Source organism: Ipomoea nil, unplaced genomic scaffold, assembly GCF_001879475.1.
Source record: "Ipomoea nil cultivar Tokyo-kokei standard unplaced genomic scaffold, Asagao_1.1 scaffold2805, whole genome shotgun sequence".
NCBI classification, from domain to species: Eukaryota; Viridiplantae; Streptophyta; class Magnoliopsida; order Solanales; family Convolvulaceae; genus Ipomoea; species Ipomoea nil.
Window position 1 is genome coordinate 2,223,307 of NW_017619233.1, and position 22,066 is coordinate 2,245,372.

Sequence of the window (22,066 nt, forward strand, 5' to 3'; positions counted from 1 at the left end):
GCCATAGTAACAAGTCATCCTCCAATTTGAAAAACCACTTATACTAACCTCCACATCAATATGCGTCTTCGAGTAACCAAGTAAACTTGCAGTATTGTTCTTCCTCCATAGCAATGCTAAACCACCACTACGGCCCGTATTATTAACATAAAAAATGCCCTCATAACCGATCTTAACACGAACACGTTCAGCATGTATTCGCCCCACCTTCGTTTCCATCAAAAATACAAAATCAGGCTTCTTCTTGGACACCATGTCCACAACTGCAGGAGCTGTCCGTGGATTGTCCAAGCCACGACAGTTCCAACTCAGGGTACTCATTGTTGTGGGCGGGTCTGGGAACCAGAGCCCGCCTGTAACAAGTTTTTTGAACTGTCTGCCATGTTAACATCCATACCAGTCAACTGTTCCCCTCTACTCTCATTCCCATCATCCTGCCTGCGACGTTTAGTCAACGCCGTTACTCCATCCTCCTCCTCAGTTTGGCGGTGTACCTGCCCATTCACGCCCGGAGTTTCCGGCTCCTGACTCCTAGCCTCACGACGAACCGGCGGGTCCTCAGATGAAAGTAACCAGGGTTCCCCGATCGGCCGTGGTCCTCTTGCCTGACCCGCTCGCATCTATAAACCATACGGATATTGCTCAGGTGTCATCGTCGAGTTCCTAGCTTTCAAGCAAAATTTTTCCAAATGCCCTAAAAGTCCACAGAAAAAGCAGAAAGTATGCAACCTTTCATACTTGAAATTCACCCATCCCCATGACTTGTCCCGGCGAATTAATTTCATTCTTCTTTTCAACGGTTTATCCACGGGCATAGAAACCCTAACTCGGTAGAACGCTTTTAGAGGCCCCTTGATCTGTCTTTCATCCACCTTTAGGAACTTCCCCAAAAAATTCCCCGTTTGTTCTAGCACCGGTACCGTATTATATCCAACCGGCAGGTTATACACCTGCACCCATAGCTCAACAGTATCAAGCACCATGTCTTCCGGCAACTGACCATTCTTCACCTCTTTACACAACAGCGTACAATTCTCAAAGGACCACGGCCCCTCATCCAATACTCGCTGGACATCCGTTCTGTGATGGAACACGAACTGAAAAAGATTCGGTTGAAGCTCCGTGATATGCACACCACTAACCGGTTTCCATGCCGAGGCCATGACTTGTCTCATGTACTCAACCTTAATCACCCGCTGCGTCAAGAATCGCCCTACCAACATCCACGATTCTGCTACAGCCCCTGCCCCACCGTCGTCCACCGGCGCCTCAACACCAGCGTCCTCGTCTTCCAGAACAATATCTGCCCATCTGTCCGACAAGCGTGCCACCGTAGCTTCTGTCGCTGCCATAGCTGTACTCACGTCGCCCCTGCTGTGCAGCGTTGTTGCTGCGTAACTTCTCTGTCGATCTGCCTCTAGCTCACCGTGAAAGCGAAGAAACCCTAATTTTGGGAAAAACGTAGAGAGAATCCCTTACGCGAGGGAAAAAAATTAACCTTTAATCTAAAAAGGAAATAAATTTAGATAATTAAGTTGTTAGACTTGTTTTCGGATTTTCGACTACCCATAGTAAGAAATTTATAAATAAATAAATATCCTTCTTCCTTTTCTACGTCTCTCATCCTTGTTCTTTTTTCCTTCTCTTCTCTTCTCTTTTTTCTTTATTCACTATTTATAAAAAGTAATTTTTTTCAAAATTTTAAATAGTCGTCAACCACTAAGCCAATAGAAAATAAATTTTCTAATAAGGTAATGAAACTTTTATCACCCCACTACCAATGGTTGGACTTTTCAACCATCATTCACTATGGTTAAATTCTTTTTTAAAAAAATCACTTTTTAAATAATTGAATAAGTGATAGAAGTTTTGAAATTTCTCTACAGTATTTAATGAAAAAAAAAAAAAGATTTCTCCAAAATTGATTACTTCAAGATCTTATATCTTCAAATAAAGATATTATTATGCTTATATTTTCAAATAAAAATATCATTATCTTGCTTATATTTTCAAATAAAAATATCATTATCTTGCTTATATTATTAATTATTAAATTACCAAATTCATTAGCGTGAATAACCTTGATTAGCTGGCTATAGCAGCTAGACCTTGATTCCCTTATTCCTTAAAATATTCTATCGGAATATCATGGCAGAAAGGAAGATAAAAGATTCCACGAGACCTTGCAAGATATTCTGCTTTTTAAAAACAAAAAACATAAACAAATAAATAAATAAATAGCGAAAGCTATCAACTCTTTCAAACTCTAAATCTACAAGTAATGCAAATTGAGTCTGGCATCTAACCACCATCAATACAATATCAATATTTGACCACACCTAACACCAGCTAAAACCACATGTCATCATCTATATATAATAACTTTCTATTGTGTCACATTCTACCTTTCACTTTATTTAAATAAAAAAAAAAAAAACTACATATATAAAATGTTTTTATATTATGATATCATGAAACACCAATATATATGTGTGTGTTCAATACTTTTTACTCAAGCATCTTTTAACTAAATAAATAAATTTTAAAAATAAATAAATAAAGAGATGTTAAATTCTCATATTAAATTTACTTATTGAATATTATATTGTTTCCAAAATTGGCCCCTAAGTATGAATTTTTCTGTATTTGGTGTATAATTACTAATTTCTTGTCATATTTAGTCCTTTCAATTAATTTTTTGATCAACTTTATCCCTTTGTAAATTGTTATTTTTCCAACTTAAATTTAGTTGATGTGACAAGAATTTGATAGTCATGCATTATATGTGAAAAATTGATAATCAAAGGTCAAATTTGGAAGATGTACGGAGTACAATATTTGTGGACCAAAAGTAATTAAAAAAAAAAACAAAAAACAAATCTTTACCTATTGATATTTACCATTTCATGTGGCACTTCTTGATCAATTCATTTTTGGATTCAATTAGTAAGTCACTTTTTAAACTTAATTGCCTAGTAGTTAATAAATATAAAAAATGTATTTATGTGAAGTAAATTTTGAAAGGAGTAGATGAATGTGTGAAACATGATTCTTATACTAGATGGTAACCAATTCAATTCTTGTTAATACTTTTTTTTATCGAACTCGTCAACAGGGTTTATCCCTAAAAAATAAAGATAATAACAAAATTTTTGTCAGGGCAAAATTTCTTTTTAATAAGACCAAAATACTTCACTTTTTCAAAAATAAAAAAATAAAAAACCACATGGTTGTTGGATACTTGAAAAGATTCCTTTCCATGTATATTCCCTTTCAATCATTGTCCTTGAAGACTGAAGAGGAAGGCAGGCAGCACTTTACAAACTTGTCACAAAGTCACTAATAAAACAAGAAAACAGACAATATTATCAGGGAGTGGGGCAAAAGGGATATGCAATAATTTGGTTGATGAAGATAAAATGAGCATTGATTCAAATAAGAAAACCATCCAAACCATGATTGTACATAAACTTGGCCAAGACCTTATTGGGTTCAAAGGCAGAATAGTTTTTCATCAGCTAAGATAGGAAAAACAGGAAGATAAATATGCCCTCCAAACAAAGCAACTTTTCTTCAACATTTTTATAGGGTACAAGTACATCAGCTTCAAACACCACTCATTCCTTGCCATCAGCAGCACGGAGCGATCCAAGTTGCACCGGAGCTTGGGTTCCCACCACCTTGGAAGATCCATATGTGGAGAGATCAACGCCTTGAGCTTTCTCCTTCTCGAGCTGTTCCTTGATCCAGAAGTAGGTGATTCTCAACCCGTCCTGCAAATATTGCAATCGCTTATTTAGCAACAGCCAAATTGTACAATTGACTCTGTTACAATGTAGTATCTGTTCATAACTACTTTCTCAACCTACTGAAGCATAAAGAGTCAATACCGCCCCCGCTGGGGCTCAGACCCATGACCTCCTATTTGGGAGAGCCACTTCATGCCAGTAGACCACAAGACTTTAGAATGGCCAGAGTTTGGCTCTTAAGAGGCGTACCTTCAATCTCATCGTTGGAGCCCAACCAAGTTTCTCCTTTATGAGAGTGTTGTCAGAGTTTCGACCACGGACACCTTCTGGCCCGGGAATGTGGTGAATCGGCAGCCTCTTCTCATCAAAGCTAAGAACCATCTCAGCCATCTCATTCATGCTAACCATCTCATCACTTCCAATGTTAACAGGCTCCCGAAAGTCTGACTTTGTTAACCTGCATCGAAAGATCATTTGGCGGGCGAGTTCAATTTCATAATAAACCACATCCATCATAAGCAACAAAAGGTACACTGAACTGTCGTTAACATAAGAATGCTAAGAGCTAATTAGAATAACTAAAGGGGAGCTTTAACACAATTTTCGATCCACCAAATGTAGGATGACTCCACTAAAGTGCTCACCTGAGAACACCTTCAACACACTCATCGATGAAAGTAAACGAACGAGTTTGAAGTCCATCTCCCCACATTTCGAATTTATCAGTCGAAGTTAACGCTTTTCTACAGAAAGCAGCAGGAGCTTTTTCCCTTCCACCTGGACCAGTGAACCAATATATCAATTTGAAGCAACCAATAACAGATTATTCATGCAGCTATCCATAGTAATAATTAAATAAATTACCTTTCCATGTTCCAAATGGACCATAAATGTTGTGGAACCTTCCAATACGGCATTCAATTCCAAAATCTTTGTTGTAATGCTTGCACAATTCCTCGGTTGCAAGTTTCTCTAATCCATACGCATCTTGAGGCTTGAATACAAGCAGATAAAAATAAAATTACAACCGTAATTTTGGATAGCCAAACAAGACCAAAAGATGGGCAAGGCGTAAAAACAAACCTCAGCAGGCCATGCATCAGATTCCTTCAAACTCACATTAGTCTCTAGTTGCTTGAATTCCGGGTAAATGCAAGCACTAGAGGCATAGAAGAACCTGAACGAAGCCAAGGCTCAGATACAAAACTTTCTGAAGAACCATATATACATAGATAGTAAAAGATTTAAAGCCATATACAACTGAATCAAATGAAAATAAAGCAGCAGACCTTTTAACGCCATTAATCCTGGAAGCTTCCATCATGTTGAAGCTGATCATCGTGTTATTGTACATAATAACAGAGTGATTAGACTGAATGAACCCCATTCCACCCATATCAGCAGCAAGGTTGAAGACATGGTCAACTCCTTGAGTGACCTTAAGACAATTGTCCATAACCCTCAGATCAGCGAGATGGAACTCATGACAGAACATGTCCTCCGTCATGTGCTCGTTTTTCTTCCAGTCAGAAGCAATAACGTAGTGGCCCTCACTCTTCAGCCGGCGAGCGATGTGGGAAGCAATAAACCCTCCAGCTCCGGTAATGGAGATTCGGAGCTTCTCAGATGGCCAGTAAGGCTCCCTCTCGAGGTTCTCATAGGTGTAAGCACCATAATCAATTCCTCCAGAACTTCCCATCCTAAAGCACTTCAGTGAATCAGTAAAGTGTCTAAACACTAAAAAGGACAAAACTAAGAGTGCATTCACCAGATACAGTAACAAATCAACACAAAAACATTTAACTTATGTGAAGCACCCAAAGTCTTTAACTTAATCAAGTGTTCCCAAACATAATTTCACACCAAGCTATTCCAAAACTCAATTCCAATATCAGGGATAGAAAAGATTGCAATTCTTGAACACCATGGGTAGTTGAGGTACTTGAATCACAAATAAAATAAAAAAGGGAAGTAAATAAATTGATTGCAATTAAATGACATAAATGCTTTATAATTCAGGAGAGACATAGCAATTAGCAAGCAAACTCAGTCCTTGAATTTCCTTCTAGAGCACAGTATTACAGCCAAATAAAAGAGAGAAAGCAGTATACCACTGAAAAACCTATATACAAATCAAGGGGGAAATTAAAACCCACAAAGAAATCAAAGCAATGGTTCTAGAATGTAAAAGAAATAGTGTGAAAACAGAGTCAAAGAAGTGCAAAAGACCAAGACTTCTATCCCAGATTCCTTTCTAAACGGAAATGAACACACCGCAAAGATCTCCCTGTGAAATTGAAAGGGTATTCAAGATTCACGGGAAACACGACATACACACCCCGAAAACCTGAAATTACCTCTAAGGTTGTAGTGTTGGCAACGAGAGAGGCAAGGAAGAGAGGGAGAGAGAGTTGAATGGTTGAGAGTTGATAACAGAATATATGGGTAACGCTCGTTTCGTAGCATGAGTATTTATAGAGACATCCCGGCAATTTGAGAAGATAGCAAATGAATACTGAAACCACTCGTTTCTCTTATCAATCATTTTAGGTAAAATTTGTGCATTTTAAATAATTTTTGTCTTGTTTCTTCTCCCAAAAAGGTTGAATCCTCAATCTCGACCTAAGAGTATTGAAATAAGGTTCAGATAAATCATTGAACTACACACGAAAATGCAATCAGTCCATAAAAATAAAAAAAAATAAAAAATAAAAAGAAGATACAATTAGGTCCCGAACAATACAAAATGTTACAATTTAGTCACAAATGACTTATTTACCTGATGTGGAGGTTACCATATTAAAATAATAATTTTTATTTTATTTTAATAATTTAAAATAACAAAACTAAAAAAAAAACAGTTTTCCGCTGCCGGAGACAAAGAACCCGTCTCCGCTGCCGGAGACAAAGAACCAGTCTTCGTCTCTGGCAGCCTAGAGACGAAGAACCTTCTTCGTCTCCGACCGGGGACGAAGAGCTCTTCGTCCCTGGCCGGAGACGAAGTTCGACAGCCTGTAGACGAAGAACCTTCTTCGTCTTCGGCCAGGGACGAAGAGCTCTTCGTCCCCGGTCGGAGACGAAGAAGGTTCTTCGTCTCCAGGCTACCGGAGACGAAAAAGGTTCTTCATCTCCAGGCTACCGGAGACGAAGAGTGGTTCTTCGTCTCCCTGACAGTCAGGAGATGAAGCGACGAACTTTTTTTTTTTTTTTTTTTTTTTTTTTTTTTTTAGTTTTTGTTATTTTAAATTATTATAATAAAATGAAAAATAATTATTTTAACATGATAACATCCACATCAACAAGATAACAAGTAAACAAGTCATTTTTGGCTTAATTGCAACATTTTGTGTTGTTCAGTGATATGGTTGTCTTCTTTTTTTTTTTTTTTTTTTTTTTTTTTTTTTTTTTTTTTGTTTAATAGCCTAATTGCATTTTCTTGTGTAGTTCAATGGCCCATTTGACCTTTATTCCTAGAGTATTTGGAAATATGGCATTACATTGACACATACAAGGGATCTGTCTACTTTAGGCATAATTCTCACAGTGTCGGTCTGTCGCTGCCGATATTCGAACCTTAGTCTCTTCTCCTAAATACTCTCTACTGAACAAGAGCTAAGCCCGTGCGAGCATAAAACAACAGTTATACCATGGACCCAGGTTCACCTTTCAAGATGGGCCCGAGTCCAAAATACACAATTTACATAATGAAGGTTCACAATTTACATTTTGAATGTTCACAATTCAAATTGTGAACATTCAGTATGTAAATTGTGTATTTTTAGACTTGAATCCACCTTGCAAGGTGGACCGAGTCCACATAATAATTTACTAGCATTCAAATTTGTCTTGTAACCTTAATTGATTTTTTGGTGTAAACCACGAGGTGGTTCGAATTTTTTTCTGTCCATTTAACAATTAAGGTCCACTTGACTAATCCACGTTCGCTCTGAGAGGCTATAGAGCTAGCCCACGGGGAATCGTCGCTTGTGGGAATTGAACCCAGGTTGTTATAACCTCAATTGATGAAAGACCAAATAAATCAATTTAAATTATTCTTATAATTAATCGGCTCAAACTAAGGGCAAATTATGCAGTGGACTCGTGTCCACAATGCATTGTGGACACGAGTCCAAAACGACTCGTTTTCAGGAAAAACGCGTCATTTCAGTTAAAAAAAAATTGATTTTGTCTCGCCGTTAACGGCGTTATTCGTTTGTGCCATTATGAATGTACAGTTATGTGATTATGAATGTATAGTTATGGAATTATGAATGTACAGTTATGGAATTATGAATGTAAGTTATAAAATTACGAACATATAGTGATAAAATTATGAACATATAGCTCTAAAATTGTGAACATCGAGCTTTGAAAATTATGATTTTACAGTTATTGCATTATGAATGTACAGTTACGGAATTATGAATTTACAGTTATGTAATTATGAATGTACAGTTATGCAATTATGAATGTACAGTTATGAAATTATGAACACAGAGCTCTGACATTATGAACTTACAATATGAACATATAGTGATAAAATTATGAACATAGAGCTCTAAAATTATTAAGTTACAGTTATTGAATGATGAATGTACAGTTACGGAATTATGAATGTACAGTTATGGAAGTATGAATGTACAGGTATGGAATTATGAACATAGAGCTCTGACATTATGAACTTACAATTATGAACATATAGTAATAAAATTATGAACATATACTCCTATAACGAAACGGTCTGAAATTTAAAAAAAAAAAAAAAAAAAGAGATAACAGTGCCTAACGGCACTGTTACCCGTGTCCAGCTGCTGGACACGGGTCCTTAGCATAACGATTGCAAACTAAGAGTACCAACTATCTCAATATTATTTTATTCCATTATGCCATTATGTATAATTTTAATTGAGAAAAATATCTCAATATATTTAATTACTGAATTATATGACAGAACTAGAAAATTGTTCAATATATAGCAGGTCTATACCCAAAAAAAAAAAAAAAAAAAAAAAAAAAGGTTTCGGAGTATTTGGCAAATTATATTATGCATCAGGTCCACCTTATCTGGTGGACTCAGTTATATAAAAACAATATTGTTAGTACATAAAAATGGAACTAATAGTAGTAAATCTATATATTTATTTAATGAATTTATATACTTATAGAGTTATAGTAGTTAATTTATGTACCTACAATAGTAAATTTATGAGTAGTGAGTTTTTTAAATCAAATTTATGTATATAAAGTAATACTTTATATACTTCTAAATTTATTTTTAAAATATATATCATGGTAGTTTTCTCCAATACTGGGCAAGCTTATTTTGGTGTCGTAATTTTAGATGATGGGGGTAATTTTGTTGCGGCGAAAAATGGTTATTTACGTTGCTTAAGTAATGCCCATCTTGCAGAAGTTATGGCGGTGAAAGAAGTGTTATCCTGAGTCAAAGATAGAAATTATTCAATGATAAGAGTTCTTTTCGACTTTCAAACGGTGTGCAATCTATGATGCTGGCTATATTATTAATGAGTGCAATAGTTTTCAAAGACACTTTGAAGTAGTGTCCCTTAGTTTCATTACTAGATCAGTGAATAAGTTAGCACATGCTCTTGCTAGGGCTGTCCATTCTCAAACTGGTCCCTCTGTTTGGATTTCTTCTATTTCTCCGTGAACATTTGATATAATAATATTCCGGTTTTTCCTTTTAAAAAATGATATTTTTTATATATTAATTTTATTTGTATAAAAAAATTAATGAGGTAAAATTTTCAATCATGATCCACAATATTATTGATTTTATATATAATTGGGTCATTAAACCTATTTTCCTTTATCCAAAAATAATTTTCTTCCATATATTAAGAAGTTCGATCGAAAAATATCTTTTTTGTACAAATACATAAATATTTATTATTTTATTATCCAAAATATCATTTAAATAAGATTTTGAAACTTTAATATTTATTACTTAACATCTATTGATTAATGCAAAGATGTCTTATACTCTTCAACCTGGTTGAAAAATTGCTAGGCGCTCCTTGGGCGCCGGGGGCATTTAGTGCCTAGGTGACGATTAATCTGTGGCTAGGCGCCCATGTATTTTTTTATTTTTTTAAAATATGTTTAAAATTTTTAAATTTTTTAATACTAATAATTATAAATTATTTAATAGTTAATACTAAAATATTAAATATAAATATTAAATATTAACCTAAAAATATTAGAATTTGAACAATTTAGAGTTATTTCGCTCTGTCGTTTTGAGTGAAATAATCTATTTTTTTTAAAAAAATAAACAATAGCTAATCGACTGACTAAAAGGCCTAGACGACGACGCCTAGCCAGCCAGCCGACCGCCTAAACCACCTATATATTGATAAGCTAGGCGGCCGATCAACACCTAGCGCCTAAGCGGTTTTTGGAACACTGCTCTTCAACCTATACTGCAATTACTATTGGTAATCCAGGAGATATACTTATTAGTCAATACATTAATGTATTCTCCTAAGTCTATGTATTTATCAAAGGGGACAATATTTTTTTAGCAAAGGGAGTAATATAATATATAATCCACTAATACTGTATTTTTTTATTTTTTATTTTTGAAAGGACTAATACTGTATTTAACTCTTTCATAGTTGGTGGTGGATAGGGATGGGAGTAACTATACCCACCACCTAACCTACTGTTATAATTTTAATTGAAAAGAAGGAAAATACCTCAATATATTTAATGCATTACTCCGTATATGATAGAGTTATAAGATTCTTCCCTATGTAACGGAGCATTAAATTGTACTTCCTTTATCATTATGTATTGTACTCATTGCCAAGTATCATGTAGTGTGATAACATCTGGATTACCATTCTAAATAGATGGTCATAGGCTTGAACCCGGGATTTAAATTCTCTGTACTGAAAATATTTGAGAAAGTATAGAACAGATACTACTACTAAAGAATTATGAGTATTTCAAAAAATATATATAATTCTACTCCTTAAATTGAGATGCTTGAAATATGTATTTTTCTATAAATACAACAATATTTATAATTTTATTTTCTATTTTTTTTGAATGCTGCTGACTCTATTATAAAAGCCAACAACGTCTTCACTGAGCCTCGATCTCATGACCTCCCACATGGGAGAGGTCACTACATGCCAAAATGTCTTATTCAAATAAGAATTTGAAATTTTAATATTTTTTACTTATGCATCTATTTCTTAGTGCAAAAATGTCTTTTCTAACGAGTATAGGTGAAAAATAGGACTAAATTTCAAGCATTGATTCAGTCAAGATCAGTCATCCAAAATGAAGAATATTTTTAAAAATTGTGGTGACATTATGATAATTTTGTGTAAGTAAATTTATATTCTTTCGTTTTTGGGTGCATTATATATATATATATATATATATATATATATATATATATATATATATATATATATATATATATATATATAGAATCGCACTCAGGTGCGAATGCTTCGCCCATGAGCGAAATAGGAATGGATTCTGTCTGTCCATGTGTCTAGATCTAATGGATGAGAAACATTGATTTTTAAAAAAAAGTGCGGTGGCATTTTCGTAAATAATTGAACATCGAAGTGCAAGTAAAATGTATTACAAGTGCATGTAAAATGTATTATAGGTGCAAGTAAAAATTTACACTGAACACCAATACTAAGTGCACCTATAGTTATAAGTAGTTGCACCTATAGTTCTAAGTAGTTGCACAAATAGCTATAAGTATTAAGTAGTTGCACCTAGGTGCATGAATGTTTGCGGGTGGTTTTCAGGGGTATTACTTAGGGGTGGGCGTTTCAGGTTTCGGTTAGGTTTTTTTCGGTTTCGATTTCAGTTTTTCGGTTTTAAAAAAGTTAAACCATTCGGTTTAACATTAGAGTTCGGTTCGGATTTAATTCGGCTCGGTTTAAGATCCCCAAATTTCAACGTTTCCTAATTTTTCGAACATACTACCAAACAATACATATTCACATAATCCAAATTCAAACTCTAAACATTATATAACAAAATAGCAATCCAAAGTTCAAACACAATACTAAGTACTAATTACCAAACATCAGTTAATGTTTTTGCACAACCGACTCTTCAGTTGGTTCAGTTGGAATATATTTTTATTGATAAGATGAATAATCATCTATCTGTATAGTTGATATTAAAAGAACTAGTGTCAATTACTATATAGTTAATTTTTGGACACAATCTATCATTGCTAGTGCACTCGAAACATATTCCAGTACTAGAAAATAATTATAGTGCACTGGAAATCAAAATTAGAATGACTGTAAATCACATTACATTTATAGAAAAACATGAAACTAAGGAAAATACTTAATATTGTAAATATAACTCAAGTTAGATATAATTGTGAGGTAAAGAACAATTGCGACAAACAACAAAAGTGCAATGTAGAAAACAAGCTATAAAGAAATCAAATAAAAAATGTAAGGTTCGGTACCAGTAAAAATGAGAACTGAACGGCGGAGCAGGCATCAAGTTACTTGGATTTACTTCTTTATTATTATTATTATTATTATTATTATTATTATTATTATTATTATTATTATTATTATTATTTATTAAAAAATTATATAGCATTCGGTTCGGTTCGATTTTTGTCAAACCGTTCGGTTTCGTTTCGGTTCGGTACTAAACCGTTCGGGTTACAAAATCCCGAACCGTTTAATTTTCTATTACTAATTCGGTTCGAATCGGTTCGGTTCGAATAAACCGAACCGAAGTGCCCACCACTATTACTACCCGCTGAACTCATATCAATGAATGTTAACAAGGCAAAATTACATGCACTTATAGGTGAAAGTATGTGCACCTATAGTTATAAGTAGTTGCACCTATAGTTATAAATAGTTGCACCTATAGTTATAAGCACACCCATGTGCATAAATGTTTGCGGGAAGTGAATGCTAACAAGGCAAAATTACATGCACTTATAGGTGAAAGTAGGTCCACTTGTAAGTGATTTTACTTGCACTTCGATGTTCAATTATTTACGAAAATACCACCGCATTTTTTTAAGCTATTAGATCTGGACATGTGTCGCGCACTGATTCGTTCGCATATTCCTTTTTAGGCACTTATTCGCACCTGAGTGCATCCCTATATATATATGTGTGTGTGTATTCAAGGCGTCCAAGTAACGTTATCATTTAATCATGCAGTCCATTTTTAAAATAATTTTTGACCTACAACAGTGAACAAACCCAATCATTAATTTTCTTTTTCATTGTTTTTCCTCCTTATAATACTAATAACAATTTTGTAATCCAATGTTGTCTTTATGTGTATTACATAAAGTGTTTTACCAGTGTGATGACCGAAAAAATAATGTTATCATCAATTTTTTATGAAATAAAAAAAATGATAAGATCTTACAATATACAGACACTATAATACTTGTAATATAGTTAGATTTCCATATATTTGGTTAAATATGTATTTTCATAGCATATAAAATTAAAATTATAATTTTCTATGGTTAATATAGTTTCTAATTATTTAAATATTTAGATACATTTATAAACAATATTTACGTAATTAAATTGATCTATTCTTTATTGTATGTCATATATTTGTGAAAAATATGACTAAATCTCAGGCATTGATCCAGTCAAGATCAATGGTTTAGAATGAAGAACATTTTAAAAAAATACAATGATATTATGTAATTTTGTGTAAGTAAGGTCATATTCTTTTGTCTCTGAGTGCATTATTTTTCTTTGTTCCAGTCCATATTTTCCATTCTTCAAGTGCATATTTTTGTCTTTTTGAGAGCATAATGTCTCCCGTACATTGTTGTGTCTTGCACATTGTTACCTGTGCATATTGAACTTGACCAAACTCTTGGTGTCTTGGCATTAAGCAATACAATATGGAAAGGTACGTTACACTACTGTAAGCTCAATTTGTTTTTCCCAAGAGGCAAGTGAGTCCAAAACCATGAATTAGAGGAGAAGGGTTCCTGGAAAATTCACAACCATATGAAGCCAATACCGCACACCTGATAGCCGCATACCTGTAGCACGTAATTCACAACCACAATTTACAAATTTGCTGTGATGATATTCCCTTTCAGATTCCACATTCTCATAACGATTTCAGTCTCCACTTTCTCAGACTCTTTCGTCTCAGCTCAGTAATTTTAACCCCATTTCCTTTTGGAACTTGCCTCGAAGGTGCCAAGGGGACATAGAACGGGCAAGTTATACAGTGAATTACTGACATAAAATATATTTTTACTATATTAAAAATATATTATTTGTGTATTAAAAGTTTATTATTTGGTAGTTCAAATAATGAACTTTTAATAAACAAATAATGTATATTTAATATATTAAAAATGTATGTTATGTCAGTGACATGGTTGTAATAGGCGTTAGGTGCTAGTCGGGCAGCGCCTAGCGCCTAAGCGGCCTAGGTAGTACTAGGCGGACGCCAAAAAAACAAGAGCAGACTTGCAGTTTTACAATTTTAATGAGGCTGTTTTCAACATTCAATCAAATAACACATCCAAATAAATGAAATAATAATAATTCATAAGTTATAACATCAAAATAATATTAAAAATTAAAAATACTCAAATATGAAATATTCAAATACTTGAATTATCCAAAGATTTAAAATATCAAACTAGTCTCCAGGTATATATATATATATATATATATATATATATATATATATATATATATATATATATATAAAATGTATAAAAAAATGTATAATGAAAAAAATTAGCCAGGCTGAGCTGATCGGGTTAACTCGACCGAAATGGACGAGTTAACTCAGCTAAGTTCGACCGAAATGGACAAGTTAACTCGGCTAAGTTAGACGCTAGGCAGCCAAGTCAGCCGAGTTAGGCGCTAGGCGGCCGGTCGCCTAGACAAGTGCCTAGAGGAAAAATCACCACGGTCTAAGGGCGCCTAGAGCCTAGACCGATTTTTGCAACCGTGGTCAGTGATTCACCTAACTAGGTGGACCATGGGTATAATGATGGCAGAGAACCAACACCATGCAAGGTTCACGGTTGTATCACATAACATAAGCAAAATAGAGGTTGCAAATAGAGAAAATAATGCATTTTACATTAGCTATGTAAACACATAACTAAGTTATTAATCCAATCTCTTTTGACAAAATCGTCAATTAGGTGGTCAGTTTCTATGCATCATTGCCCCCCACCCACCCAGAGTTCCACCAAACACCCCTACTTGTGCTTCTGGAAATGTTCCATGCTCACCATTGGATGTGTTGATCCCGCAGCTGCTCCCCCTATTCCACTAGCCCCACCTGTTGCTCTCCCTATCCCGCTACCCCCAACTGTTGCTGGTGATACTGCAGTTGCTCTCCCTATCCCGCTAGCCCCAGCTGTTGCTGGTGGTACTGGTACTGCACTTGGTCTCGCTATCCCGCTAGCCATAACTGTTGCTGGTGGTAGTGCAGTTGCTCTCCCTGCCATCCCGCTCGACACAACTGTTGGTGGTGGTAGAGCAGTTGGTCTCGCTAACCCGCTAGCCCCAACTGTTGCTGGTGGTACTGCAGTTGCTCTCCCTATTCCATTAGCCCCAACTGTTGCTGTAGCTGGGACCTGCAGCATATTATTTATTGGTGGAATGTCAACCAGGCCGTTCTGGATTATGGGATCATGGGGCTGAAAGTGAACACCTGAAGGAGATTGATAATAGCGATGATGATTGGGGTCATTTTGAACAGGGAGAGCAGCATCAATTGATGTGTCAGTTGGATTGCCAGGAAAGGATTGCATGCCCATTGAGGATATGTCAGCCATAGCTTGAAACAGTGGACTCAAACCTGTAACATTTTTAACTGTTTCTTCAGCCATCTTAACCTGCAAGCAGAAGAGTGTGTGTATATTTTTGTCATCAGTAATGCCAGGGGGTAACGATATTAATGATAATTTCCGTCTACTCCTTTTATCACTCTTATAAATTTTTGTTTTGTCAGCTCCACTTTTGCTGACAAGGAGAAATGTAAAAAACCGACAGCAACATATTACTCTATTCCCACTCTAGACAGTGATTTATTAAGCAAAGGTACTACATTATCATGTGCTAAGTAGAGCAGCAATAGAACCAGAGGGTCATAGTCCCCAAAACTTTTCAGAAAATTACACATTTTCCCCTTCAGATACAGTAAACCTAGGTCTCATCAATATGGCCCTCAAAATAGAGTCCCTCTAGCAGCTACTATTTTGTAGCTCACTCTGAGAAGGTTCTACTTCAGCACTATACCATCAACTGTCAAGAAAAGTCTGTTCCATGACTTCATCCAACAGAAAGGTATTTCATCTTACCTTCTCCCAAACTGAATAAGGAAAGAATCACGCTTACAATATTCTAATTTCCAATTATATTTTATATAAACTAGTAATACCCCAATTAACCAGTTACCTTTGCTCTCAGTGTCTCAACATCGGCTTTCAAGACTCTATTGTCAACTGCAGCCTCATTGAATTTTTGGCTTATGTCTGTCAAGCGCTTCAATAATGAGGAGTTTTCAATTTTCAACTGAGAGACCTAGAGAAAACATGAGATAAACTTGGTAAGAAAATCATGAATAAGACTCGATAGGAAAAATGCTACATGGATTAAAGAAAGACACCTGTGTATCTAGTTCTGTCAGATGGGCCTGCTTTCTTCTCCTAGAACGTCTAGCTGATTCTCTATTGGATAACATTCTGGTGAACTCAAAAGATTTATAAGAGTTACATTTAATAAATTCGAGTGAACAGATAATAACATTCATCTTTCAGATGCTAAAATAATGAATTAATGAAATCAACGATAACATGTGATTGTATACAAAAATATTGTCGATTTGCTAATTTGGTGAAGTAAACACATCTCATACCATGCAAAGCACTCCAGACAAGGATTCTTTTCCAATAATAGCAATTTCCTGGGTGCACAATAAATGAAACAATGAACCTTACCTTTACTTTTAGTCCCCCCTTCTCCTTTCTCTTTTGAAGCAAATAAATTAAAACTGGATTTCTTTCCATCCAGAGTTAACTGTTATTTACACTCCTCTCTAACCTCTTTGTGACCTCAAAATTGACCTAGTGGGCTTCAATAAACGTCTAGACTTTATAGCATGCTAGTTTCTAGACACTAACATTCAAGCTTCATTGCCCAGAATTAGATTTAGATCACTCTTGTAAAAACTAGAGCACAATATGTAGCTTTTTCCTACAAAGTATGCAACAACAAAAAATTCAAAGAAAAGACCACAAGGAAACAAGATCTTGAACAATACAATAGGAAACATCACCATGCATACATGAGATTTTCTTCTTCAGAAAGCATTTTAAACAATAGAATAATGTTTACTGCATTGATGTTATTGCATTATACCTAAGGCCATACTATAGCAGGGGAACTCAATAAATTACCATGTTACAGTACTTGAATTGATAAGTCAAGCTAGATAGATAGCATACAGTTTAGGAAAACCATAGCAGAAGGCAGAGAAATACAGGGCCACTAGCTTAAGTGAACAACTACTTAATGCATTAAATAAAGTTAACTACGATATGATATTTAGAAATTCAATTACTAACGTTAGATGTATGAAAAATGCCTATAGTCACATATGAGTGCTCACATTCCTTTCTGTTCCTTTGTTTCTAGTATTTAATCAGCTAATCTGAAAAGTACCAATATTGTAAAAGTTCTAACCTCCTTACGCGTTTTGCATCTGCTGGATCCATCTTATCAGTTGTTTCAGCTTCACCTTCCCCTTCAGCTTCATCATCATCTGACTGTTCTGAGCCGCTACTTATTGACCGAACCTGTCCACTAGATTTCTTCGGCACTGCAGGCAAGGAGGGTATGCCAGTTGGTGCTCCACCCTCCTCTTGCCCCTTCAGTGAATCATGCTCAGATCCTACATATATAGTAAGAATAAATAGGGCAATCAATTTTCACAATGAATTACAAAACAGGAATCATGTTTTATCCTAGGCACTAAATGCATTCTAACACTTAAAATAATGCATGTCCATTGCTAAAATTGTTTAATTATTAATTATGAACTCTGAAGTTAACAGGATGTGCAAATTAGGCAACCTGAGCTGCTTCTATGAAATTATGATTTTAGTGTCCAATCTTTTGACCAAGAAAGCAGATGAAATCACTAAGAAAAAGGATGAATGGGAGAAGGTTGATGCTCTTCTGCGCAACATGTTGTGGGATTGTGGCAATCTATTGATCTCAAACAGTATGTCATATACAAAGCGTACAAAACATCTAATCAATGTGGGAAAGGCACAATCTCTCTATACTAATGACATTCAACGCCTCTTGGTGTATCCTGTGTTGCTTTGCCACTAAAGCAATGCCAGGTTCTGCCTATCAGGGACACACATAATTTATGGAATAGGTTCAACCAACTCCAGTGGACTACACAATTTCCCTTACAAGTGTTTGTTATTTAATTGTATTTGGCAGTATTATTTATCGAATATTACTTATTGACCCCAATAAAGATTTGCTAAAACAAAAGCAGAACTTTTTTGTGGGGTCAATCTAAAAATATGAAAATGAAAATTTTAGTGAGAAAATATATATATAGAATTAACATAATTATGTGGATTAATAATTTTTTCAGAAATGATATAAATTACATGGGTATAAATTTATTATACTACCAAAATAGGTGAATAATAGACATAATTCTAATTCCAAAGGAAATTGTCAACTTGCCTTGTACAAATGTACACATCATTCTAGCCAATTGATTAATAATAATCCTATCTCATTTTAGAGCTTAAAATCCTTTAGATTAATTAAGGGCTAACAGGCAAAAGGTTGACAAAGGGGAAAAAATGAAGATGGAAACCTCCCCCCCCCAAAAAAAAAACCCATCTAGACATTCACTACATTCAATGAACTTATAAATGAACCCCTCAACAGAATGAACTTATAAATGCTATATCAGCAATTGGTCCACTCAATTCCAACGCTCATTTCACCACAGGTGCCCAAATCTTCTCCAGCAAGCAAAAAGGGTGATGCCCAATGAAAAAGCATGAATGGCACCACCCAGGCAGTTAATGAAAAGGAGCTGCATAGCCACGAGCAGCAACTTGCAAGCTCAAGCATCAAGTTTACAAACAATTAATAATTTTTTATAAATACAAGATAATTTACTCCAGTAATAATTTCAACTTCCCGTGGGCAAACACAAGCATTTACACACTGCATTTACTCTGTATACGATTCATCTAAGTTTGATAACACCCCCATTCCTTCGCATTCAATAACCTTCCCTAATTGTGTACTAATCTTGATTAATCACCACAGTTATTGTTGGTTGTGTTGTGCCAACACCTTAAAAACAAACAGTTGTATCCAAATAAGATTCTTTTGCTTTTTTTTTTTTTTTTTTTTAATTACAAGTCTTAATGCATCATAAAATTGTGATAAACTTGCCTAGAAAGTCTCAGTCGTTTTTCCCTCACTTCTAATGAAATCCTTCCCTTCCCCTCTAATTTTCCTCTTCACTTTGTCTCACATTCCACTATTCCAGCACTATTGTTGTTAAACCCTTACTAGTATTGCATTTCTACTCCCAGAACAGCTCAGAGCATACATACACAAATACATTTTTGGGAACATATGCATATGAATATAGAAGATAGATGAAAGTGCTATAGTTATTAAAAAGGAAAACACTCAAAACATTAATCCATTCAAGATACAGCAAGTTCTCAAACATTCTAAGTGCTTAATAGTGAATATTGAATGTGACATTGCACAAGGGATAGGTTAATACTAGACCACTACTCAGTTTGTGGTGGGAGTCTAAAATGAGTCATACTTACACCATTTTGACAAACAATACTAACCTTTAGGAGGCACCTGTGACCCTGTTTGCACTGTATTGGAGACCGATGATCCTATACCAGGCGTCATGGTGGTTGAATCTTGAGGCCTCAAGTACATCGCCTAGTAGATAAGACAGCAATATAAACACACACAGTCGCTAAAGTCCACGATTGTTCAATGACCAATTATTACTCAGCAGAAAATTGGATTCACTAAGATCATAGCAGAATATAAGCATCAAACCCATACCATCAATTAATAAAATCCAAAAGTTCATCTTCGTTTGGGAGATGTAAGGGAGAAAAATCTAAAATTTCCAGAAGAAAAAAAATTAAAGTAAAAAAGAAAAGAAAAACACTGATACATACACGGGAAGCTACCGCGGCGCAAGCTAAATCGAGACGGCTTTTGAGGAATGCCTGGTACTTCTCGGAATGATCCGGAATATCCGATGCATGCGTCGATCCGAACGAAGTCACCATGGCACTAGTACTCTTACTATTCGTCGCCGCCGCCGCCGTTCCCGAGTTATTTTGCCGGTAACTCGAATTCCGATTGGGAGCGAGGCTCTGCTGGTTGATCTCGAGAAATTCGTCACGAGGCACTTGCTCCGATTGCGAAATAGAGGTAGAAGAAGCAGCCGCAGCCGCAGCAGAAGCAGAAGAGTTGTGATCAACGACAGAGGCCTCCTGGAGAAAGCGTTGGAAGGCCCACTCGGAGGAGCTGCGATTCATGATACTAGAGGAGGAGGAGGAGCCCTGCAGGTCGAGCTCCGCCGGCTGGGAGAGCAGAATCGGCGGCTGCAACCAGAATTGGTCGGCGATATCGTCCACAGAAAACACCCTTTCCATACTCTCTCTGTCCGTCCCTCTCGCTGTTTAGTGTCCCGTATTTCTAGTTCTCTGTCTACGTTATATTGATGTCCAAGTGCACACTTAAACTTAAACAGCTGGCTATCATTGGCCTCACTTATATAATCAGAAAAGTTCTATAACGCTTTTAGTACCGCACAATTTACGTTTTTTTTAAAAAAAAAAAAAATATATTTTATTGATACTTTGGAGGAAAAATAAAATAACTGCGCCCATCTCATTTTGTACTCATCCAACTTTAAATAATTGATTTTCCCAAATTCATCCTATGTTAATGTATCTTGGTCACGTTGTTTGAGATGTTTTAAAATTATTTTATTCTTTCTGTTATATTAAAAAAGTTAATTTCTTTATTTTTTTTTAAATTTTTACCGTTCAACATACTTTTTCTGTCATTCGTAATCCAATAATCAATATCCTGCAAATTATTCTATGGATCCAGGTCTGAATGTTCATAATTATTCTGTGGACCCGGGTCACGTGTTTTGAAGTGTTTTAAGATTTTTTAATATTCTTTCCGTTACATCCTTGTCAACATGGGTTGTCATTGTTGCCGTTGCCGACTGGTTCATCCTCTCCTTTTCACATTCAATCAATGTTATAGTACCATTGTCACATGTTTTGGGATGTTTTGAGATTGGCTTATTGTTCTTTTCGTCGTATTAAGAAAAGTTAGTTTCTCTATTTTCAATCAATGTTAGAGTAACGTTGTCACGTTTTTTGAGGTGTTTACTGTTTTTAAAAAGTTAATTTATTCACATTTAATCAATGTTAGAGTACCCGCTTTCATATTTTTTGAGATATTTTAAGATTCTTTTATCGGTCTTTCCGTTGTGTTGAAAAAAGTTGGTTGAATTTGTCTAGATTCGATCAATTTTAGAGTATTATATGCATGTTTTTGAGGTGTTTTATGATTTTCTTTATTCTTTCGGTTATATTTAAAAAGTAAAATGTGTGCGTTCACATTATCTAAAAATGTTATTTCCTTCTCACAATTGTTCCTCTTCTATCAATATATAAATTACTTTCAAATATTTTGAAAATTAAAAATTGAAATTATGTATAAATATTTTCACAATATTAAAAGTAAAATAATTTGTATTACATTATTATTTAAAAAAATTTGTATTCCATAATTATTTTTGCAATTAAATAATAAATTTTTAAAATGACATAATATAATATTAATAAAATAATAAAAAGTTTTTAAATATTAAATAACTATAATATTGAGTCCTAGCTTGCTAAAAAAAGTCGAGTTATACACTGGTTGGTTCGTCCTTATCAACTTGGGTTGTCATTGTTGTCGTTGCCGACTGGTTCATCAACTCCTTTTCACATTCAATCAATGTTAGAGTACCATTGTCACATTTTTTGTGATGTTTTGAGATTGGTTTATTGTTCTTTTCGTCGCATTAAGAAAAGTTAGCTTCTCTACTTTCAATCAATGTTAGAGTAACGTTGTCACGTTTCTTGAGGTGTTTCCTATTTAAAAAAAGTTAATTTATTCACATTTAATCAACGTTAGAGTATCACTTTTCATATTTTTTGAGATATT

General features: G+C 34.9%; 3 protein-coding genes across 7 annotated transcripts; all 3 read right to left on the reverse strand.

Annotated features, from left to right (window-relative positions):
- Nucleotides 1-620: 620 nt before the first annotated feature.
- On the reverse strand, nucleotides 621-1,352 carry LOC109158056. Its single transcript, XM_019305875.1, has one exon. It carries the CDS (start codon nucleotides 1,350-1,352, stop codon nucleotides 621-623), a length of 732 nt encoding a protein of 243 aa, XP_019161420.1.
- A 2,053-nt stretch (nucleotides 1,353-3,405) lies between these two features.
- On the reverse strand, nucleotides 3,406-6,293 carry LOC109158190 (GDP-mannose 3,5-epimerase 2). The gene is made up of 7 exons (XM_019306060.1): nucleotides 6,107-6,293; nucleotides 5,039-5,449; nucleotides 4,833-4,926; nucleotides 4,614-4,743; nucleotides 4,394-4,526; nucleotides 3,999-4,206; nucleotides 3,406-3,773 (listed from the first exon to the last, which is right to left on the reverse strand). Exons 2-7 carry the CDS (start codon nucleotides 5,446-5,448, stop codon nucleotides 3,618-3,620), a joined length of 1,131 nt encoding a protein of 376 aa, XP_019161605.1. The 5' UTR covers nucleotide 5,449; nucleotides 6,107-6,293; the 3' UTR covers nucleotides 3,406-3,617.
- An 8,557-nt stretch (nucleotides 6,294-14,850) lies between these two features.
- Nucleotides 14,851-20,566, reverse strand: LOC109158189 (light-inducible protein CPRF2-like). 5 transcript variants are annotated; one of them, XM_019306059.1, is made up of 7 exons: nucleotides 20,005-20,566; nucleotides 19,657-19,756; nucleotides 17,486-17,693; nucleotides 16,410-16,485; nucleotides 16,199-16,324; nucleotides 15,309-15,636; nucleotides 14,851-15,155 (listed from the first exon to the last, which is right to left on the reverse strand). In XM_019306059.1, the coding sequence occupies exons 1-7, from the start codon at nucleotides 20,485-20,487 to the stop codon at nucleotides 14,995-14,997; spliced, it is 1,482 nt and encodes a 493-aa protein (XP_019161604.1). In that variant the 5' UTR covers nucleotides 20,488-20,566; the 3' UTR covers nucleotides 14,851-14,994. The 5 variants fall into 5 exon arrangements, with proteins under 5 accessions (XP_019161604.1, XP_019161602.1, XP_019161603.1 ...); XM_019306057.1 differs by having other exon boundaries at nucleotides 14,851-15,241; nucleotides 15,293-15,636; nucleotides 20,005-20,565; XM_019306058.1 differs by having other exon boundaries at nucleotides 14,851-15,151; nucleotides 15,206-15,636; nucleotides 20,005-20,565.
- Between the last annotated feature and the right edge of the window lie 1,500 nt (nucleotides 20,567-22,066).